Genomic DNA, 22,834 nt, shown 5'->3' with positions numbered 1-22,834 from the left:
AAAAGAAAAAAAAAATGGTGGTTCTTAACGTGGTTGGGGAAAAAAAAAACCACTGTGGAACTTCTCTACTAAAACATGTGGGTGCCAGAAGTTTATTGACATGGACAAGTCCTCAGGTGGAAAGACACTCAAAGCAGTTGTGTGTAGAACTTCTGTAAGGCTCTGGAAGTGCTCTACGTTGAAAATGGTTGGGAGACTGGAAGAGTATTTGGGGAGAAAGTGTCATTTACGCTCATCATGTTCTTGCTGTTTTCCTGGGCACTTGTGGAGTGGGATTTTGAGTGAGATGGACCTTGGTCTGCCCCAATGGAGCCGTTCTCAGGTGTGTGCACAACCGTGTCGCTGTTTTTGGATGGAGGACTTTCAGTTCCTATTGAGGTGTTAGCAAGGATAAAGCAGTTTAAGGATTGAGTGGTTGGTTGGGTTGTTTTGTCTGCCAAGGGGGATTCGAACAGAACTTGTTTCTAAGGAGGGGATGCAGTTTTGTTAGAGCAGGTACAACATACTAACTACAGCTGAACAAAAAACAAGCAAACCTGCAAACCTACCACACTTCTCAGTCTGTTACCAAAAGATTTTTATAGAGGTTAAAGCTGAAGGATTTCAAACATAACTTTTAACAAAACACCAGATTGATATTGATAGTAGCCCTAGATCAGCAGCCCTAATGACTCAAAACAGCAATGCCTTTACTCCTGTTCATCAAAGACCTGTAAAGAAAGAACTCAGAATTATGCCCAATTTTGACAGTTATTAAAAGGATAAAGTGCACACCTCATTCAGAAAGGACATCAGGCTTGGTGTTCAACTGAACTATAACTAATCAGTAACATTTTATACTGTGTTCACATTATGATTTCTCCTTCTATGCTGAAGAGCAGCACTTGGGCACCCAGTTACAGACAAGGGAATGCAAACTTGAAAAAGTCTTTACTTAATGTTGAGTTTAAGACAAAGGTCCAAAAGAACTATTATAAATTTATGGCTCAAGTCAAAGGAGTATTTATCAGAGCTCACAGGAGTACACAGAAAGCCTGCTAAGGAACAGATGTGTAAGACTAACCCTACAGAGGACAAAGTCATTGTGGAATAAAAAGCCTTTTATTAGATTTTTACAAAATAACTTGTAAAAAAAATTCACCTGGTATTGGATATATGAAATATATTAACTTACACATTCCTACCCACTACCTGACAAATTCATAGTTTGTCCATTATTTCCTTGAAAGAGAAAGAACACCTGCATTTTCCATGCCCAAAACCCGAGGAGGAAGGCTCTCCTATGAATTTTCTATCTCTGCTGACTTCAATCTTAAACAGCAGATGGTGTGACAATAGTAGATTCATTGAGGTTTCCTGCTACAGTTTCTCTAGCAGCAAAGTCTCTACATGAATTTTGTCCCCCCACAATTATCCTGGTTTTGCTATTAGGAGGTATATTTTGCTTTTCTCTTTTTATAGCCATGATGATTGTTGTTTCTGTTCAATGAACAGCCCCTCTAAATCAGCACAGCTGAGGGGCAAATAATCTCCAGCAGAGTCAGGGCTGAGGAATATCTGGGAAGTCATAACTGGGAACTGCATTTTCAGGCTTCGTCATCTGTTTCGAGTATCAACAGTTCTTATTTCATTAGCCCAGTGCATATTCCACTTAAAGCTAGAATCATGTTGATGCAGTTCAGAGACCATAGAAAAACCTTCACAGAACCAGAACACTTTTATTATAGTGTTTAGACAAGTAATTATCATTTACGATCCAAAAGTGTTCTCAAAACTAAAATTTAATTTAGCTTATCAATGTGATCAATTGCTTCTTAGCAAACAATACAGTTATGCACAGTTATCTTCCATTAAGAAATACTGTAAAATATATACAAATGTTGCTTCAGGCAAATGTCCTTTTTGCAAGGGCACAAGTTGCATTTTTGAACAAGTGCATTTCTCAGCTTCAGCACTGAGTCCCATCAGGTGCAGAGAGGTCTCACCAGAGTATTTTGTGAAACCATCTTAATTACAAGTTTACTCACCTCTCAAAAACTCATTCTGAAAGAAAATCACAAAGGTACAAGATTTATATACATAAAGGCACAGCAATTCTGTTGAAACCAGCTATGTTACAGTACAATGGAGTTCAATCAGTGCCTTTCATGCAACGAAGTTCACTAACAAATGTAAATCCTCTTCCAGAAAAATTAACTGCACAAGGAGTGTATCCTTCCCTTCCACTAAGAAGAATAACCAGCTATTATTTAATCAACTCAAAAGTTGCTACAGGAATTTGAAAGCATTATATAAAATGCTTTTTCCTTCTGTTTAAGTTTGCTAGACTTTCAAGGTTATTTCTTAAGGAAAAAATAGTTTCCAACGAAGAGCAAAGGTGAAGTTTCATTTGTGCTAAAATGACAGACTAAGAATGTTTCTATAGTGATAGTTTTATAAAAATGATAAATCTTACATAGGTGCTGTCCTAGGAGGTGGCATCACCAGCCACAGAATAGCCAGTTCTAGAGAGATATCAGGAACTGAGATAGAAGAAAACTTTGAATTCAGAGGACAGATTTGGATCAGGTATAAATGAATTTATCATTAGAACTACACCCCTGGCTGGTCCAGAGTCAAAGAGAGTCCATGCAATGAACATACCAAATGTACTTCTCCCTGTAAACTGATTTAATACATTCTCCCCTTCTCCTTCCTCCAGTACCAACTTCAAGTTGTCATTTCTGAAGCTTCAGAGTTTTCCTAGAAATCAGTTGCACTGAGAGAGTATTTGCACTTTGTACATCTGTCTACAGCTGAATAATTAGAAGGCAGACTCTAAACTGCCATCAAGCTAATCCACTCCCAGAGCTTTGAGCTGTCGTTCAATCTCTTCATCTGATATGGTGGCAGCTTTGGATGTTGATGCAGATGGCAAACCTCTGGCAGCTGAGGGAGCTTTGGCCATCTAGAAGAAGACAGAAGTTTTCTTTAGCCAGAAGAACAACACATGTTATGACAGGCTGACTTTTAGAATAAAACTGTGAAATAAAGGCATCTAGAGTAAACTATTTAAAAACCACATGAACTGAGTAAAAATAGCCATACCTTGCCAGAGATTTCAATTCCAATCTCATCAAGCACTTGATTAACAATATCTTGGCTTTCTTCCTCTTCATCAGAAGCATCAAAAATATCATCCAGAGTATCATTAACTTAGAAGAAAGAAAAAAAAATGTCCACATTAAGCAAAAACATAACTAATATAACCTAGTACCATCTTTCTACCCTCCCAGAACACAGTACTACCACTGCAGAGTAGTAATACCACTGGTAGTACCACTCCCAGTAGTAATAGCACTGTGTAAGGTACCAACAGGAAGCACCTGGACATTGGAGAGGCTCCCTTACCTCTGCCTTGCAAAGCTTATGAGCACAGCCAGGGAAACAACAGGTAAGGCATTTATAAAAATACTTGGTTTCACCAAAATAGTTTGGCACCTGTATATCTCCCCACACACTGGATTTTAACATTTCTGAAAAACATCTTCTATAGTTTCATAAAAATCCTTTTCCTCTTCTTCCTCCAAGTTGCAAAGTTTTTGTACTGGTTTGAGTCCACACCATTTAGTATGACCAGAACAGTGGAAGAGATTAGGACAGGGAGGAGACTGTGCCAGCAACACCAGGAAGTTTGGCATTATTTGCTTGACAGTGGACACATGCACTCAGGAACAAGAAACTTGATGCCTCCCCAAAAAGTTGTCTTGTGGCTTAAAATAACTAAAAGGAGACAAAACCAAACCATACCACCATGTAGGTGGGGTTGAAGTTATCATTAATATCTAAATGAAGTGTCCAGTCACAGAAGAAAAAGCATGTGCAGAACTATTAGTTACAGAAAAGACAATTTTACAAGTCCCCCCCACCAGTTATTCAAACAATGTTTTGACCTGGTTTCAAACCCTCTTCCCTTCCAGTATATTCTTTCTAAAACTATGATGAATGTTTTGCAGGAAGATGGGAAGGAATGGATCCTAGACTTAATACCTAGAGGTTTTAAAAATCCTAAGGCTCAGTCTCACTGCTCAGAAATCCATTATTTTGTTTGCTCTTCACTTTTTCTGTCAGTCTCATTAACTGCAGAAATAAATCTTCAAGCATCAAAATTTCCAGACTGGCTGTACCCTTCCAAGAGCAGCTACCTGTTCCCTACAGCGCAGAACTTACTCATTTCTTCAGTCATTTCCATCTTCATGTTCTCCTTCTGGAAATTCTGCATAGTTTGTAGTGTCTTCTGTGGATCCATTTTCTTATTAACTGCTTGCATTGTCTATTAATACAGAAAAAACTCTTAATCATGCAATGAGACGTTATGAAATACCAATATATTCATTTAGAAGGAATAAGAGTTTTCTAATAAAAACACTTTAGTCCAAATTTCTCTTTCCTTGTCTCTTTACATCTCATGAGAACTGCAGATACATGACAGATCAATAGTACAGTCTGCACCTAGTAAGAAATATTGCCATCTACTAGCCTAATAAATATACTTTTAAATGTCTGCATCTTTCTTGCACCATGACCCTCTCCTGGCCTTATATTAGAAAAAATTGGCTGGTCTGAATGAAAAGAATGGGAGAATATTTACTAACCTGAAGGCTACACACTTTAAAGAAGTAAATGGCTGCAGGTTCTAATTCAGAAAGGAACATTTCTTTGACCCACCACTAGAGGACATCAAAAATATCTGCACTGATACAAGAGTTTATATGTCTTCAGAAAATAAGGGTCAGATGCACGATTAAAAGAAACAGGTAACTTAAATGAACTTAGTACTATGTCCAAAGTTAGTGCCATCCATGCTAAAAAGTATGCTGAGAACAGTTTGAAATCTTTGCATTCATATATTTGCCTTGCTTGTTGAGACAATTGATCTCATATTTTTTTCACTGATGGTTTTATGAGATAAACAATTCTTTAAGCTTCCCAATTGACAAGGCAAAATATTGACTTTAAAAGTGACCAAAAGAATTTAAGGCCTTCCTCTCCAATAGTCTGTAGAACCACCTGCTGTGTTTCAAAAACCATAATTTTTCTGGATGATGGGTAATTTATTTAATATTTTGGGGGGGGGGGTGTTTTTTTGGTTTTGTTTTAAATTTTTTTTCTATTAACTTAATCTTGATAACTAATCTAGCGACACTTTGGTTTGGAGAAACTTAATTCAAGATATATCATAGATAAAAAACAAGCCAACCATGTAATAATTAAAAAGCAAGACCAACTTGTTCACATGAACACTGTTGCAGGAATGCTGTGTCAGCTGTTGAACCTGATCAGTCAGACAAGTCCCCTGTGTAAGTTTGCTACAGAGACACAACTTTGTACCACTGAAGGGCTGGGATTGGCATTGCTGTGTTTAACTGGCACCTCACCGGATTTAGCTTGGACTGGGATAAAAGCACAACTTGGTTCTACAGTGCTGTGTGCTAATTCTGTTTCCTACAGCTCAGGCTGAACAATCCTCCTTGCCAAAAGCAAAATCCCTCTTGATCAATTCAGCAAAATAGGGAAAAGTTCAAAACTCACTCAGATAACTGAGATTTTTCACGCTCTTTTATGAGATGAGGTTTGTGAGAAAACTTAATGCAATACTGTTCCCTTAGAGAGCACAGAGAGAATAACAGAACTCCAGATTAGATTTCTTTAGGAACTTAAGATTCAAAGCAATAACCTACCTCTTGCCCAAGCCATAAAGCTATTGTGACACACTGCCTTGATTTCTAGATGAAGCATGCCCTACTTTTTCCCCTATAAAAACTGCTAGTGACAATATATACAGGCAAGAGGCTGTAGCAGCATGGTTTGGGGTTTTTTTTATGTACTAAAAGAGTTCTTTCACTGGCATTAGTTTATTTTTACCATGCAAACATTTGACAGACATCTAACCTAAGAAAATATGCTTAGATAGGTGGTAAGTGGCTGGACTGACTAAACAGAAATTCAATACTATAAATAAAATCACATTTCTCTCCTGTATCCTCAAGACCATTTGGAGCAGTAACTTCTACCCTTTCGATTGTCTTATACAAAGCAACACAACTTAATTTTTGCAACCATGTGCTGCATTTTAATGTGAAAGAATGTCTTGCAATGCCTTACTTTGGCTGTGGTTGACATGGCTCCTGCCATCTTCATCTGAGAGTTCATGACCTTCGTTTGAGTCGACATAGAAGTGACTTTAGAGCTGACAGCGTATGTCCGATTTTTCTGCTTCCTCAGCTGCACAAGCTGTTTTGCCAGCACTTTACAGGCTTCTTTGTTACCAGTCTTAGCCATTTTCTTTATTTCCAGTTCCTGTTTAAAAAAGGTGCAAGATTACTTCTACAGAATTTTCATTAGAAGACTATAATTAAGCCTTAACGCTAACAATGAAATTCCGAAAGCAAGCTACCTCTTAAAATTTTTTTATGACATTTAAAGTTATATAAATAGTTCCTTGCTTTTCTATCAAGGTTGTTTATCAGAATGAATGTAATGCTGGTATGATTTGACCACAAGAAAAGAAAACACAACAGAACTGAATTATAGTGTGGTAGCCCACAGTTCCCCCAAAGACCTCCACTTTTGCATGATGTCATATCCACTTATAGGTGCACATCCAATTCCATATCTGGATAGAGAGCAACGCTTCAAAATCTTCAAAAAAAGTCCCAAAAAGTAAAGAAATTCTTATGGCCAGTCAACTACTAGTGCCATGACTCTAATCATCTTTGATTTCTTGCATTCACAGGCAATCAAACCACACTGCTCATGTAAGGAACACTTTTTCAGCCTTGAGATAACTCCAAAACCTTTTTGGGGAGGACGTAGATAAAGTTGGATGAACAATAATTATAGGCTGTTTACCCTCATCATTTAGATGGACTTAAATTAAAACATAATAGAAGTTGTATAATTTGTATACAACAACATGTGCTTATCCCATAAGAAAGACACTTCTGGTTTACAAGAGAAAAAACCCAAACCCCAATATGTCAGTTCAAAGAGAAATAATAAGCTATTTAGCCCAGAGGTACCAGGAAAAAGTCTGGCACAAATGTCAGCTGGGATTCTTCAAAGTATGCCTTCTGATTTGTGACTTGGTAATGTAAACTTTGCAACTACTTTTTCCTTTACAGCCTTTTTAAGGAGGTCTTGCCAAATTAGCTCAGTTTTTTTGTGTACAGCCATTCAAGCATTTTGATTTTTACCATTAAGTACAAGCAGCCTTTAAAAGACCAGCTTTCTCCTGTGATCCTTCAGGAGAACATGCCCACTACTGGACTGCAGTTGCTTCACTTCATGTGCACTGGTAATCCAGAAAAGTGAACTTATAAAGAGATATGGAAATAAAAAGATAAGTACTAGTCACCAGGACATGCAAAACATTTAAAGGCGAGTGTAAACTGAGCCACTGCATCACCTTGACTACAAGGAAAGATCATTGTTAGTTTACTACAGAGATGGCACTGGCACAGAATCTTCTCTGTAAATTCCTAATTTCTAAAGGGTGTGTCAAACACAGTATTTTTAATCCCAGAAGGTAAAGACTGGCAAGTAAGAGGCATGAGATTGCTCAAACATTAGAGGCCTGTAACAGAAGTAAAGCACACTAGCAAACACTGGTTTGTACCCCTAATTTTAACAGCAAAGATTTGAAAACAGGGATTTTCTCACCAAATTGAAGACCTACATAGCATTTACAACTTGCTTTTTCAAGGTGAAATACAAACCTACACCAATCATTGCTAAGTCACTGTAGATAATCCAGCTGCAGAAATCATACATGGATGATTTTTATTCTTAATTAAAAAGTATTTGGGTAAATTTTGGGTACATTATTTGGTTTTGAGAGGTTTGGGGCAAGCTTATTGAAGTCAGTTGTGTTCTTGTCGAAAAAAACAATAATCAAAATTCATATAGTCGTATCAGGTCACTGAACTGAAACAGAACTGTCTGCATACTTTGAGGTATTTTTATACTTAGAATTAATATAATTGGGTTTTCTCAGAGTAGTACCTCAAAGATAAGGGAAAAAAAGTCTCTGTGAAGGAAGTACAAAATGAAATGCCCTAGGATTGACTGTCAAGCCCTGGGTCCTTCACCTGATCTGACACTGAAAATTAATATTTATTGTACATTGATCCTCTCATTCTAACAGCAAATTTTAATTTTTTCAAAGACATATTTTACTGCTCCTTTCTTCTTCTCCTCCTCAGAAATCCAACATTTCTGAAACAACTTACTGTAGTAACCAAAACTTCATCCTGAGTATTCGTGAACATTTAGGCGATTTCCGGAGTCGGAATATTTCACGCCGAAAAATGTCTTATCAATGAGCAACCTATTATATCTTACATGATCAAGGCTTCCAGAAACAATTTCTCTTCTCTCTTTTAGTTTATTATTCCCAGCTCTTGGTATTCACACGACCTGCTGCCATGAAACATCACCTCAATAGCTCCTGAAACCGGCTGCATTCGCGCAGCTTTTCCCACACTCTGAGAGTGTCTTCATGCATCAAACCCCACCATCTGTCACATCCATTTATCCAATTATACTGCCACACAGGTGCAGCATTCATTCACTTGATAGCTCACACACAAGTAAATTTTAAATAGATCCTAATTTAGGCAAATAGTCTTACCATTATTAGCTAATTTAAGGGAAGTTCTACATGAATGAAAATAACCACCCTATGGGATATTCACAACATCCTATGGGTTTTCAAGTGCTCCCTCCCACTGGTGAGTCATGGGAACATGTGATAGCACCGACACTTAGTGTTTCCACCACAAGACCACCAGTTTACAACCCTTTTAGAAGAAGCCTTCTGAAGGATGGAAAATGCCAAGAATTGCAGGAAAACCCGATGTGGTTATTTTATCTAAACACATTGTTTCAGGATTTTCCTGTGTCAAAGACCGAGAATCACTTTTAAATATTAAAATTATGTTGGAAAAAAAATTACTAACTGAAAAGTGAAAAGGGGAAGACAAGTTTTTTTAGTATTCCAGTGTTGTAAAGACACACTGAGTTGTATCTTTAACACTTTGCAAGTTTTCCGTTACATCTGGTGTGTGTGTGTGCTTGTTTTAAAGAGCAAAATGAAGTTCCCTGCTCTACTTACCAGTTGTTTTTCCTGCTTTTCAAGTGCTGCTCTGTCTCTGGTTATAGCCCTCTGTGTACCTCTTAACTCTCGATTTTGCTCCTTTATTATATCTGGAAAGAAAATATTTATAGGGAAAAGTTTTCAATAGCACGTAAACATCTGCTAAGCACCCTGCAGACATGCAGCGTGTTTGACAGCCTCTCTTTGTTCAGAGTGAACTGTCAGCATTTCAGATACGTGAAATATTGCCACAGTACAATTTTATGGATACAACATGATTGTGTTTCAGCAGCATAGGCCATATCCTGTAAGATAAATAAATAAATAAAGCTATTTTACTTGGGATGTTTGTTTCATCATAACAAGAATCTTAACCCCACAGAAGAGTTCAGCACAGACCCTTTTCTGTGAGTTCAACACCAACTCAGCCATAGCACGTTCACTGTCATCCCACTGCTTTTCAACCACTCAGGCCTAACTGCAACAGGTAGAGCAGCTGAAGAAATCTGATGTATGAGATCTCTTGAGCAGTTGAGAAATTCCCAGGTCCACTAAAAGAGTGAAGATACTCCAAGATGCAAGTCCTGGATCCAGCTCTTCTCTGTCCTTATTCTGATCTGGCAGAGCTTACTCTCCTCCACAAATGTACCACGCTGCACAGCCCAACTTCAAGTCAGATTATAAAGCCACAGTGTTTGAGCCTTTTCAATTAAAAGATGCTAAAGAATATCAAGATAGGAAAGTGGAGGCCTTTATAACACATTTAAGTCTCCTGACAACTGATGTAGGCAGCAGAAGCTTGAACATTGTCTGTCAGGCGAAACCTACCATCCTTCATAGGGGTTTTGTCCACTATACTATTAAAAAAAATTATTAGTGATAACATCCTCTTATTAAAGTAAGTATCTTTGACAATCCAGGTATCAGTCATGCTAGTTGCAATTAACTTCTGTTAGAATTTACATCTGCTTAGGTGTGATTCACCTGGGCAAAGGCAGAGAGGTAGGTCTGCATCTGACTCAGCATCCTCTGACCTTTAGAGAGGAAAGAAGTTAGTGGATTTAAGAGAGATCTCTCTCCTCTCGATGTATGTGTCTGCACAACACTAGATAACTTTGGGTGAGAGTTTGAAAGGAGCAGACTTCACATAAACTTTGTTTAGAGCTCTTTCTTCTAACCCACAGAAGTAACATCACGGTAGGGCAAAGTTTGAAGCACATGAAAAGCCAATACATACAGGCAGAGTTAATAACAGAGATGAAGGCATGAAGGATAAATTCTAGAACCACAGGCCACCCTTTTCATTTTTTAAGGCTTGGGGCAATTTTTCTATGAACAGAAAGAAGTGTTCACATTTTTCATTCCCACATCCAGAAATACTGTAAAACATCCATTGCTGAAATTATTTCAACAGTAATAGGTCTGAATAAAAAAAAACAACATCCCAAACCTTCAGTAGCATTTTAAAGACAGAATACACACTACCTCCTCCAACCAATATAAACACCTATTCCAAACAAATGCTGTGAAAAAGACACCTATTTTTACAGTGCTACTGCTACTCTGAGTACTACACAAAAAGCATCTTTAGGAGATGCAGACTTTTCAATAGACAATAACGAAGAACTGAAAGAGGACATGGAATATAACACTGTTCTTCACACTGACAAAGCAGCAGTGGAAATCATTCTGAAAACAACGCTACAGGCAAGTAATTTTGAAGGTAGATAAATGTATATTGCTAGCATAGCTGCACTTGCAAAAATTAAAGAAAAAGCTTAATAGCTACATACCAGACTGGCTTTTCTAACTATGCCAACTATTAAAAAAAATAAAAATCCCTTAGTGTAGAAAGCTTGAGAGGTAGGAACTTCACGATGGTAAGAAACAAGAGCTGTACTTAAGTCAGGACACAATAAGGGTGAGCATGATGCTTATGTCCATGGTTTCTGGTCTCATAGAATGGCTCTAACTATGGATAGCAAAAAACTGAAAGCAACCACTGTCTGCAGCTACAGGACCTTTCATTTGTTTATAGAGGTGAAGGCCAAGATGGGAACTTGACTGTTGTTTCTCTCTGATAACTGAAGCGAATTCCCAGCTTTGCTTGAGTAGACAGAAGATGATGGGGTGTTCCCAAGACAGTCTTTTGCCAACAGCCATTCCTGTGTGTCACGCCGCCATCTCGTACACCAGGGCAAGGAGGAAGCACCACCATTCCTTAAAACAGGTTGGACAAGAGACATCCAGGAAGGGCTTGACCTGGATCCTACAATCGGCCTTGGTCACAGCAGCTTAGTGCCGTCTCACTCTCCTACGATCCGCCTTGGTCATGGAAGCTTAGAGCCAACTCCTCCTTCCCTCCCTCCCTCCTCAGGTGTCGCACCAAAGATGGGAAGAGACAAGTGGGAACCCTACGTGTTCTCCCTCGGTGACGCACAATTGGTGGATGCGCAGCGTCATTTTTTGGCGAGCCCTTTTCAAACGCCGACCCACCAGACGTGACACAGGGCACCCAACAAGCCAGAACAGCCGGACCTGGGGCTCCCCAACCCAAGCCACACCTGGGTACCAGCGACTTGGGGCGCTGAGGGGTCGCCAGCAGGACTTGCTGGCAGGTAAGTGACCTTTTCTGGCATTACATTGGAGATCGTCATTTCTGCTCAAGTTTTAGCGTTCCGATGACAGCCTGGCTACAAAGACATCAACGCCAACTTGGTTTTCAGCCCCCAAGGGCCGAGCGGTGGCGGCTCCGGGCGCCTGAGCCTGGATCCCACATCCCGGCACCGCGTCCCGCTCCCTCCTGGGCCCCGGCAACTCCCGGCGGGCCTGCTCTGTTCCCTCGCTCCTCCTCCCTCACCCACAGCCCGGGATCGCCGGGGCCCCGCTCCCGCCCCCTCCCCGATGCCTCAGGAACTCCCCTCCCCGCCGTGCCAGGGCCGGCCCGGCCCGGGGACTCTCCCCGAGCGCCGCCGGTGAGTCACGGCGGGCGGGCCGTGGCCTCCTGCTCCTGTTCGTCTTCCTCTCCCTCCTCCTCCTCTCCCTGAGAGTTTCTCGGGAGGACGCGGGGCCCGAAGCCGAGACCCCCGCGGGGCTCCCGCTGCCCCCGAGCCCCGGCCGGGACCAGCGGGATGGGGGGCGGCCCATCCAGGGATGGGGATGGGGATGGGGATGGGGGGCGGCCGCGAGGCCTCCCCCGGGGCACCCACTCACCGTCCACGGTCTTCTTCTTGAAGAGCGAGGCCATGGCGGCAGCCGGACCCCCACAGCCGCCTTCGCCGGCTCCTGCTGCCGCCTCCTCCTCCTCCTCCTGCGGTGACCAGGAAGCGGCCGGGCCACGAACGCCCGCCCGGCTCCGCCTCCGCGGCGCCGAGGGGCGGGACGGGGCCGGGCCGGGGCTCGGCGCTGCCTCCGCCTCCCCTCGCGCTGTGCGGGGATGGGGACGCGCTGCGAGCCGGGGATGCTCCGGCACCTTCGCTTCTCCGCCCGGCGGAGTCCTTGGCAGGGATGGGGCAGGGGTTTCTCTTCCTCCCCGCCACCCCCGAGCCGCGGGAGAGGCGCCCCGGGACCATCCCGGCAGCCGGGAACCACCCGGGGGTGGCGGTGTCCCGGCATCCCCGCTCCCTGTACCGCTAAAATGTTTTTTTGGGGGGTTTATTCGCGTGTAATTATTTAAAAAAATATATAAAAATTTAATTCAGTTCAGCGATGTGGCGCTCTTCCGAGTTCGCCGCCTGGTTTTTCTGAAAGCGCGGGTTTCGTTGCGAGTAACAAGTTTTCGCTGTTTTTTCTCCTGCGTCCCTTTAGTTCCTTCTCACGGCTCGTTCTAGGCTGGAATCCAGATCGTGTGATGGCACGGATCCTACGGAAATTCGGAGATGAAGCTGTAGGGGTTTGGGCGCTGGTCGCAGTTGGACACGCGCGGGGTCGGTGCCTGTCTGTGACACGCACCGTGGGGCTCAGGATTTTTTTATTAAGGACCATCCCAGCCCTGGGGCCTCATCCAGAGCTCTTGCCGCGTCTGGTGAACTGATTACACATTACTTTTCTAAGATAAGCCTTTGTCTTGAGGGTCACCGCTACCGCGGTGCACAAGATGTAAGAGTATGGAAGAAGGATTAATAATTTTCTGGGGTTTCAATGTTTAATTACAATTAATTTTTAATAAGGTAGTTTATAAGATAGCTGTGGCTTCATCATTGGCAATTACCTCTATACACATCATGACCTTAGAAAATAATTTTAAAAAAGGAGCGACAGTAGAAAATACAGAGCTATTGGTTTGAATACTGGCTAGATATACCTTTGATTACTTTAAAATGTTGCGGGGGGGTATGTAAATTTGCAAGGAAAAAAAGAAGTGACTGGAACATAGTAATGCATTTTGATAGCTAGATATAAATTCAACCCAAGGAACAATTGTAAGTTTATGGTAGCAGTAGCATAATAAACCACACTTTTATAACCTTGCATGGAAAAACAATCTATTAGAATATTATAATAGCAGTGGAAAGATGTATGTGGACATAGGAAGGTATAGATTTTGTATTTGGTGTCAGTATTCCTTGATTTCCTGAAAATACTGATTTTGTTGTAAATAGCAAGTTTTCACTATTTTTCATGTTCCTTTAGTTATTTCTCAGTGATTGTTCTAGACTGAAATCCAGATCATGTGTGATGACACAGACACTATGATTCACTATGAGGCAAGCTAAGCAAAATACACTTTACAACTTTATTCCTGTATGTCTGTGCTCTTTGTTAGGTCAGATCAGTCAGACATGGGTTGGTAAGCAAAACTGAAACCCTGGTTTTGAAAATGAACAGATGAAGGGGAGGAGAGCACTTGTAATTTAGATTCAGTTCCCCACTTTCCTTGAGAGAGTGGTTGGGCAGCTTAACTATGGGGTACTCTTAAATTGTGCTAATTAGCTATGAGACCAGAAATGCATTTTTCCACAATATTTCCTCATGAATGTTTAATTGTGATGAGGTAAACAAAGATATCTGTAATAAGCTCATGGTTGCAATAAATAAAGTATGTCTGAGCTATTGCTTGCCAAGACTTTTTTTGTGTGTTCCAAGCCTCAATGCTGCGATGTTATTTTATACTTTGGTAGTAGTGACAGGATAAGAGAAGTCCTTGAATTCGTCTTTTGAATGAGTAATGTTTAAAGGTCAGTGTTTGTTTCTGTCCTGTTTCAGGATCTATTCCCAAATCAAAACGTAAAAAGAATATCTTAGTACTTTATGCTATAGACAAACTTTAAAAATCAATCAGACAGAAAAAAATAACCTTTCTTAGTGACTATATGCAGATATCTGTAGCAAACAAAAGCAGGGACTGTGTGTTTTCTGTCTGTTGGATATGGAGAAAAAGGGGGACACAAAAACTGGTTCGGAAGGATGATACAATATCCTGTATCAATTTGAAATTGAGCATCTTCAAAAAAAAAAGTATAAAAAATGAATGATAACAAAAGCAGATTAACAGCAGCAAAGCTGGTGTTCAGTGTTCCAGAGTTGTACTTAGTAAAAAGGAAGGAGGAAGGGAGGGAGTGTTTGCTTTTAAAGATATAGATAAGGAACTCTAGCATTGGTTCACTGCAGTATTTAAGCATATAGTTAGTTTAAACCAGTTGAGTAGGTTTGGTCTGCTTAAATCCAAACATGTTTGGGTGTTCAGATGAAGTGGCTGCTATGAAGAGACCCTTACAAACTGGCAGGCTGTCTTGGGATGCTTTGTGGATAATGACCCAAATTCAGTACTGTTTGATCTACTCTGGGCCTGTCTGATTTCTCCTCTGCAGATATAAGGAAATTAAATGAGGCCACGTGCAGTAAAGAATGAAGCTGTTAAGTTGAAAATTACAGAGGCCTGAGAAAGATAAATGATCAAAGACTGTATAAACATGTTGCTACATGAAATGCACAGCACTTTACATGTAAAATAAGGTGATGAGAAGTGTCTTTGGGGCCTCAGCAACTGGCCACTTTCCAAGTTCTGCAAAGCTTTATCCTGGAGGAGCTCTATTAAAATCAAACCTCTTGCTCACATAAGAGTTTGTGAGACTGTGCTCCAAAGACCGCAGGACTTTGTACCTTGTCATATGAAGAAAGGCTGAGCTAGGAGGGGGACAGAAAGGAAAAAGCAGGGAGAAAACAGCAGACCCTAGAGGAGCTCAGGCTGCAGTTCAGCTCAACACCTGAATCAGCAGTATTATGGCTGTGTTTAAATGCATGGCTCTGCTGAAGTCTGCGTGTGTGTCATCGTGTTATCTCTAATTGCATTCATTAGTTATGGCACTTGGAAATTGGAGTGCACTCTCTAGGGTGGGGATGCGACGGCAAAGCATGCCAGAGGCACCAAATAAGAGATGCTGGGAAGAAGGTGAAGCAGAAAGGGGTAGGGGAGGGTCAGTGGCCATCAAAAAAGATACAAGAGTAAATTTGTGAAGAAGAATAAAAAGTTAGAAATAATAGGAATAAATGAAGATGGTGCTAGAGAAGAGGATAAAGAAGAGGAAGAGGAGCAGTGGAAGTGCTGTGGCTGTAAGATGCTGGAGGTTCCCTCCAGTACTGTGATCCTGAAATTCATTTTCATGTTTTGTTTAAAATGAAATCACTTAATTATGTGTACAAGCGTCAGAATCTGTTTTATACAGCATATCTCATATTAACCTTGCAGATTAGACAACTTTCCAGCAACATCTGTAAAGCTCATGAGAAGTAAAAAATACCACATTTGTAGGAGGAAAGGGGGAGTCGTGTCTAGCAAATACACAGGTATGAAATAACCTTTATAAACACTGGAAGTAAAATTAGTTAAAAGGATTTCAGAAGAGAAATCTACTGCCTACAAATGATGGCAGTAGTGAATTGCTGTCAAGAAAGAATAATGCCACAATAAATGAGGTGGCAAAGGGAATCAAGTCAGTAAGCTGAAGAACAATCATTGGATTATCTATTTGAAAATAGTTTATAATTATAAAAATGATAATTTAGAAAAAGTATATTTTTATTAATTTAGAGGAATACTGAGGAATATGGTGAATCTAAAATATAAGGGAATGTCTTGCTTCCCATCTGTTCACAATTTAAGTTGGACTGGGTATGTATGTGAAGCAGAGTGTATTGTTGGTCTTATGAATAAATTGGTTTTTTGCTTTCTCTGTCTAAAAAGTATCAATTGTCAACAGACCACTAGCCATCTATGCCTTACAGCACACAAGGTCCACAGAGTAGAGAGAAAGACACATTTAGGTGTATGTAAGCATGGTTTGATTTAATTTGTTCTTGTGAGTACTTGGTGGCATCTATGAAGATTGACATTGTCTTTTTATGTGAAAGGATATTTGTGACGTGCATGTTTTACTTGATAATCTACTGAATTCACTTATACTTATGAATAAATAAAAACCAGCACGAACGAGTTAAAGGAAAACTGTAGTGTCTTAAATGTGAAATATTACTGCAGTTTGCTGAAGAGGTTTTAGTGAACTGGAACCTTGAACATATAAAGGATGTTGCCTTCATCTCGATTTTTTGCTCCTAAATGAACATTTGTGAACAATTCTGCCTAGAAAAAAATAAAAACAAATAAACACACCCCCCCCTTATGAGAGTAGACAAGTAAGTTTTTTCTGTTGCATGGAAACAGCATAACGAAGTAAGATACTTGTATATGCAAGATTACACCTTAGTTTCATCACTTTCAGCATCTTCTTAATAAAGTAAAAGTATTTTGCACTGTTTATTATGTGCATGAAGTTCAGTACTTTGTGAAGCCCTCTAAATGCATACCCTCTTCTCATAGGAATCTGGCTTTAATTATTACCTTGACTGGTGATAATAAGATATCTTTGAGTTGCAGACTGCATCTTTTATAACCTTCACATCTGATTACAAGGTTTTTCCTTGGTGAAAGAGCAAACACTTCAATATAAAATAGTGCCACTAGTTTATACGAGCAGATTTAGTTTTGCTTCAGTGATCAAGTACAGTGGGACATCATATATCCCGTAAGGCATTCATGAAATCAAGGGTTATACTTTTAAGAGCTTTTGCTTGCAAATATCATATCTTTAAATGACTTTGCCCAGGGAGAAAAGGAAATTCAGGCTGGCGACAAAATAGGTAAACGCTGATAGCATTTTATCACGAGCTTCAAGACCTCCTCAAGGCATCAAGTTTAGAAAAAATAGAGCAAGATATTATGGGGAGGATATTTATTATTACAAACCACAAAGTCAACAGGGACTGCTAAATGTTCTTACAGTCATAATAGCCTATCTCATGTTAATTCTAGCCCAAAGCTCTGTGACTCTTTATGTGCAGAGATAATGGGGGGTAAAACTGTATTTTTAGTTTAGCAGCAGATTCCTCCCAACCATGGAAAATAAATTAGAGAGCTTTACAAACTAAAAATGATTTGGGCTTTGAAGGAATTCCCAGCAATAATATACAAGACTTATTACCCTGGGTAGTTAGAGGGTCCCATATGTTTATGGCTGATAGTAGTCATTTTGATTGAATATTGCCTCAGCAACTTGTTTTCAAATAATTTGCCTTTAACCCAAATCTGTTGATCCTAAAGAGTAGACCTTTTTTTGTAATGTTATTCTTGTTTGTACTCCCTATGTGTCTCTTGGATAAAATATAGTGTAGGTTGCCCAGAAAAAATGCTGCATTACTGGTAAAGTTGCTATATTTAATGTAGCTGGAGTCCACTGAACATCAAGATTTAACACATCAAGACTTGTATTAGGTTCATATTTAAGAATGTGTGTGCATTTTTTTTCCAGCTAAAAGACACTACAATTAGTTGTTCTAAAATAATGCATTGCAAACCTAGGAAAATCAGTTTAAGGTTGTTGCCCTTCATTATCCTCTTTACATTGTTATCTAAGAACATGGCTGCTTTGAGTTAGAAATGCTGTAAATGTGGGGGACAAAAATAGCAGTCCACCCCCCAGAGAATATATTGTCCCAATATGGTAAGAAATAGTTTGTGGATGCCAACAAACTGGACAGTGCAAAGAAACCAGAAGTTTCCTTATGTAGCCTCACATACTGTCTGCACTTAAGTGTCAAGATAAAAAGATGCTAAGCATTTGAAAAAAAAAAAAGCAGTAAGATGCTTGTCAGAAGCAAAATTAATAACAGTTTGCTGAAATCCAGAGTTAACAAGAAGTGAAAGAAAGGAGTCAGTGTGATCCATGGAGACTGGGATAGGCCAAGGAAAGCCTTGAATACACCGCCACTGTTTGTGGTGAATAACCAGAGGAGGCAACGAAAATGGCAATGTGTTCAAATAAATGATCTAAAAATATGGTCTTTTGGGGTTGAACCCATCAGGGACATGAAAAAAGGTGTTGAACTCATCTTGTACCACTATAGTAAGTAACTGGGCTAAAGCTTCAGCTTTGTGCCTCATTAGGAAAGGCTGGTCTAGCAAAGCTACTCTGTAGGAGGGAGTGGTCAGGTTTTTATAGTAGTAAGGTTTTTATACAGCTAAAAATGGTATGATTTGGGAGATGACATTCAGCTGACCACCCTCAGTAAAGGAGGTGAAGGTGGTGGTGGGTTGTATCGATTAGGGAAGTGGGAAGGCTGGAAGCAGGTGAGAAATTGGAAACACTGCCCTGTGAAGTGTATTATTATGTACAAGCTGATGGTAGACAAAGAGCCTGACATTTCAATTAAGATTCTTGGAAAAGGAAGTCTGGAGCAGGGAAGCAGAGCTGCAAGTTATTCTAGTATGTGGGATAGTGAAAGTTTTGCACTAGTGATTGAGACTCCTCAGAAACAAAATAGAGGAAAAGAAAACCAAGGACAGGGCCTTATGAAGATGGGAAGGTGTATGTAATTATTTTTTTTAGCATTTTTGTTATTACTTTGGGGGGGGAATGGCGGGAACATTTTAAAAAAGTTTGATAAAGTGGAATTACTTACTTTAATATTTCCTTTATTCTTCATCCCTTAAGTAGGTAAGATTTTTTTTTTTAGTTATAATGATTCTGCAATACTTTAAAACATTTAATATCCAGTCTTTTGATAGCTGTGAGGAGCAGCAAACATTTATTGAGTGGAGTTGTGAAGACAAAGTAATTTTAATAACGTTTAGGAGAGTTAATGTTTCTTTTAAGTATGAAGGGAATAGAAAACTACCTCTTAATACTGGAAATATCAAATGAAGGATCTCTTATCTTGGTCTTTTTGTTAATGATTTATGTTTTCACTGGGGTTCAGAATACTTGTCATTTACACTGTCCTTTGAGAATAGCTATAGCTACCTATGGTCCAATCCAGCAGAAAATATGTTCAGTTCCTCTGTCACAGAAGTGCATATAAAACTCAGAGTCACTAGAACCTGCTCCCAAGGCATACACTGCCAGAAAGTCAGATGTATTTTATATTGCACTGGACCCTAAAGTGTTATAAAAAATGGCATTTTTTTTTTCTTTTTTTTTTTTTTTTGTGTAGGTTTATGACCAGCAAGGCAGCATCAAGCAGTTTATTGCAGAGCTGGTTTATGCCTTGCAAGAGAGCAGTGTAGTAGACCCTTGTGCATGCTTTGTTTTCAGCACCAACACTGGAAGCAATTTTGAATCTCATTTGATTTTAGTTGAATCTATATTCTCTTTGTTGTCTGTGTGTATCAGTATTGGAAAAAAAATTACACCGATGTTTTTTTTCACTGTTAAAAGAGGCATTTAATTTGTTTTAGATTAGTTCAAACTCTGTTTTTTTTACATCATGCTTAACAGTTCCTTTCTTAACCCTTTAATGCCATTGTCACTTTATCCAGCAAGGATAAAACATGTCATTTCCATGGGGGATGGGAAAAGGCACTCAGCCACATGTAAATGAGGATTCAATTCTACAAAGCCAGGAAAGACATTTGGGCACATTAATTTCTGTAAGAATTTGTATGGATAATCCCCATATAAGTTAATTGGGATGTTTCCTTGGTAAATGAGGTAGCCAGGATCCACATGGAAGTGCCTGTAGCCTTCTGAGAGATTCAGCTGTCACTGATGGGAGCGATGGGAGCAGGCTCTCCTTTGCTCATACAACATCGAGTGTCCTGAGCTGAGCCTTTGGATCTAATTAGATCCTGACTCAGGAGACTTGTCTGGATTAACCTTTAAATTGTATCTGAAAATATGTCTCTCTATGGTGGCTCTTTTTTTCTTAACTTGTATCAAGTTTTTGAAGTGAGCAACATAAATGTACTGTAAAATAGTATCCCTAAATTCATGTACTCCATGATTCTCATATGGCTACAATTGCCAAAAAAGTGTGTGTGACAGTTGTGAACCTTGGCCCTACACTGATGCCCAAGTTCACTAAAGTTGTTTTGTACCTGTAGGCAAGGGCTTGATCCTTCTTTTAGCAGCAAAGTCATTTTATCAGAACTTGATCCAGTTTGGGAATCAGACATAGAGCTGTTCTCCTGAGAAGGAAGTCTTGGTGACTGCCTCTGTTTTCACTGGTTTGTATGTCATGCAGCAAACTGTGATTTGCTGAAATCTTGCTCTGTGGAGCAGAGAGGAAAGAAACTCAACCATATTTTTGTCTCTGCTGCCAAGAGAGCTGAGTCCCTCCAAGCAGGAGAGGATCCTGTGGCTGGGGGAAATGCAGCTATTTGGGAAGTCGGGGAAGAGCAATCTGTGTGATGTGCCTTTTTTTTGCAGTAGAGGTTTCCGATTGTAACTGCTCCTGGGAATTACAGATATTCTGGTTTTAGAAACAGTCACTGTATAACAAGTATCCTATAGGATGGTGACAAAATTCTGACGTGGGCTGTTTTGTTCAGAGTTCTGATGACTGCATCACTCAATAAATGAGGCATTTTGTTACTAAGTGCCTGACCAGAACTGAGAAAATTTGTACTGTTATTCAAATCCACCAACTTGCAGTTTAGCTGTCGTTGCAATATCGATTACAGATGGTTCTTGTGTTTGTTGTTGCCATTCACATTCATGGAAAGCCTTAATAGAGGGAATAGAAAGAGGATTATCACGCACTTTCCTCTTGTACAGAAATAGATGATACAAGCACACCAATTTTGTCTCACTTATAAATAGCTCCCGGAAATATTGGTCTATGAGGGAATAGGGCTGATTGACTCACTCGCTGTGAATAATTTAGCCTGAAAAATTAGCATTTTTGTACATGTATTATCCATGGAGAGCAGAATTCGTCTATTTGTTATTCGTAATCTTCTATTTAATAGTTTAAGGATTGCTGTCTGGACTTCTCTGAGATGGGCTTAATTCATTACTTTGTTACATGTGATGTGTGATGGACCTCTGAGTCATCTTGACAATTTGTGAGTCCTCGCTGGAGGACTGAGACATTAGGCTAGAGAACAACTACACCAGTCCATGGTTCTCTGTGGTCACAGGAGGAGATATCTCTCCTCTGTGATGAGAACTCATGTGCCAGCATTTTTTGGGAAATGGACCTCACCAAGGTGGGCATCATTCACACTTGCAGTAGTCATGAAATCTCTTTCACAGCGATTTTTTAATTCAAGTTTGAGCAAGACCTTGTAATCTGGCTTCCTTTCCAGAGAAAATTCCCCTTTCTTTTGTGAGAATGCAGGGTTAGTGCAGAGTCAATGTGGGACTAGGAAATATGAATTCCGTAGTTACAGCCCCCAAGCATGACTCAGTGCCTATAGAGACAACAAGGAGCTGCTGAGCAAAGTAGTACCAGTGCCAGAAACAGGCTGTGTACATTAGCATAGTATTCTACCTATTAAAAAAAATATCAAGCTTCTAGTTCAAGAATTTCTTGGATATCTCTCCTGAGCTGTATTTTGTGTGTGTACATTGTAGATATACACACACGTGATGTGTGCACACCTCAGTTTCCCTCTCTTACTCATTTCTGCTCTGTGTGAGTGGCCTTGCACAGCTCTGTTTCTCAGCAGCAAATAGGAAATAGCAATTATTTGCCACTTCCTTTTCAGCATCGTTGTATTTTATTATTCCATGTTTTTCAGGTGCTGTGAGCATGCTGACCATTTGCCTGGAAAACCTGACAGTGCTGGATTGCCAGGGTGCATTAATAAGTACCAGGAGAAATTCATGTTATAATCACACAAGCAAATATACAAAGGCACTGAATGTTAGTTTTATGCATGGTTACAACCGACGTCAAAATTATAGGATGTTGTATAATCAAATAATTTATTGGACACAGCTGGTTAACTGCTTACAGCAAAACAACCTGTAGCTTAATTGCTCCTTCTACTACACTGGTTTTATGCATTGTCCTTCTGGCCCCAATACCCAAAGCAGAAAAACCCTGCCTTAGGCTTCTTGAGGGTTGTGCAAGAAACAGTGGGTCATAACTCATCCATGTCAAATTAATGTTGTTGTCATGGGACATCAATGGCATAATGAAGGGAGTATAAGGGCATTAAGGAGAGTTAGTCCTTCAATAGGACTTCCCTTCTAATTTCATTGATATGCTAAATAGAATTGTACCTTTATTTTTTTTTAACCTAAGAAATTATGATAATGTTACATAAACACTTGGAGGAAGAAATATGAACCTCGTTGTTTCAAAGTATTAATAATTTGTTTGTTTCCATTCAAAGTGGAATAGTTTTATACATTTAGAATTACCACAAGGAAAGTTGCTATGCACTGTCAGTTCTAAAAGTTCTTTTCCTCTAAGTAG

The 22,834-nt window shown here is 39.8% G+C and overlaps 1 protein-coding gene across 1 annotated transcript; it reads right to left on the bottom strand.

Annotated features, from left to right (window-relative positions):
- Positions 1–1,082: 1,082 nt before the first annotated feature.
- On the bottom strand, positions 1,083–12,501 carry CHMP2B (charged multivesicular body protein 2B). Its single transcript, XM_027698385.1, has 6 exons — positions 12,350–12,501; positions 9,155–9,246; positions 6,145–6,339; positions 4,210–4,312; positions 3,088–3,194; positions 1,083–2,947 (listed from the first exon to the last, which is right to left on the bottom strand). Exons 1-6 carry the CDS (start codon positions 12,381–12,383, stop codon positions 2,834–2,836), a joined length of 645 nt encoding a protein of 214 aa, XP_027554186.1. The 5' UTR covers positions 12,384–12,501; the 3' UTR covers positions 1,083–2,833.
- Between the last annotated feature and the right edge of the window lie 10,333 nt (positions 12,502–22,834).

The sequence above is a fragment of the Neopelma chrysocephalum genome, unplaced genomic scaffold, assembly GCF_003984885.1.
Source record: "Neopelma chrysocephalum unplaced genomic scaffold, ASM398488v2 Primary Assembly neopelma1_126, whole genome shotgun sequence".
Taxonomy (NCBI): domain Eukaryota; kingdom Metazoa; phylum Chordata; class Aves; order Passeriformes; family Pipridae; genus Neopelma; species Neopelma chrysocephalum.
The sequence above is the reverse complement of the archived record's forward strand: the minus strand, read 5'-3'. Positions and strand labels throughout refer to the sequence as shown.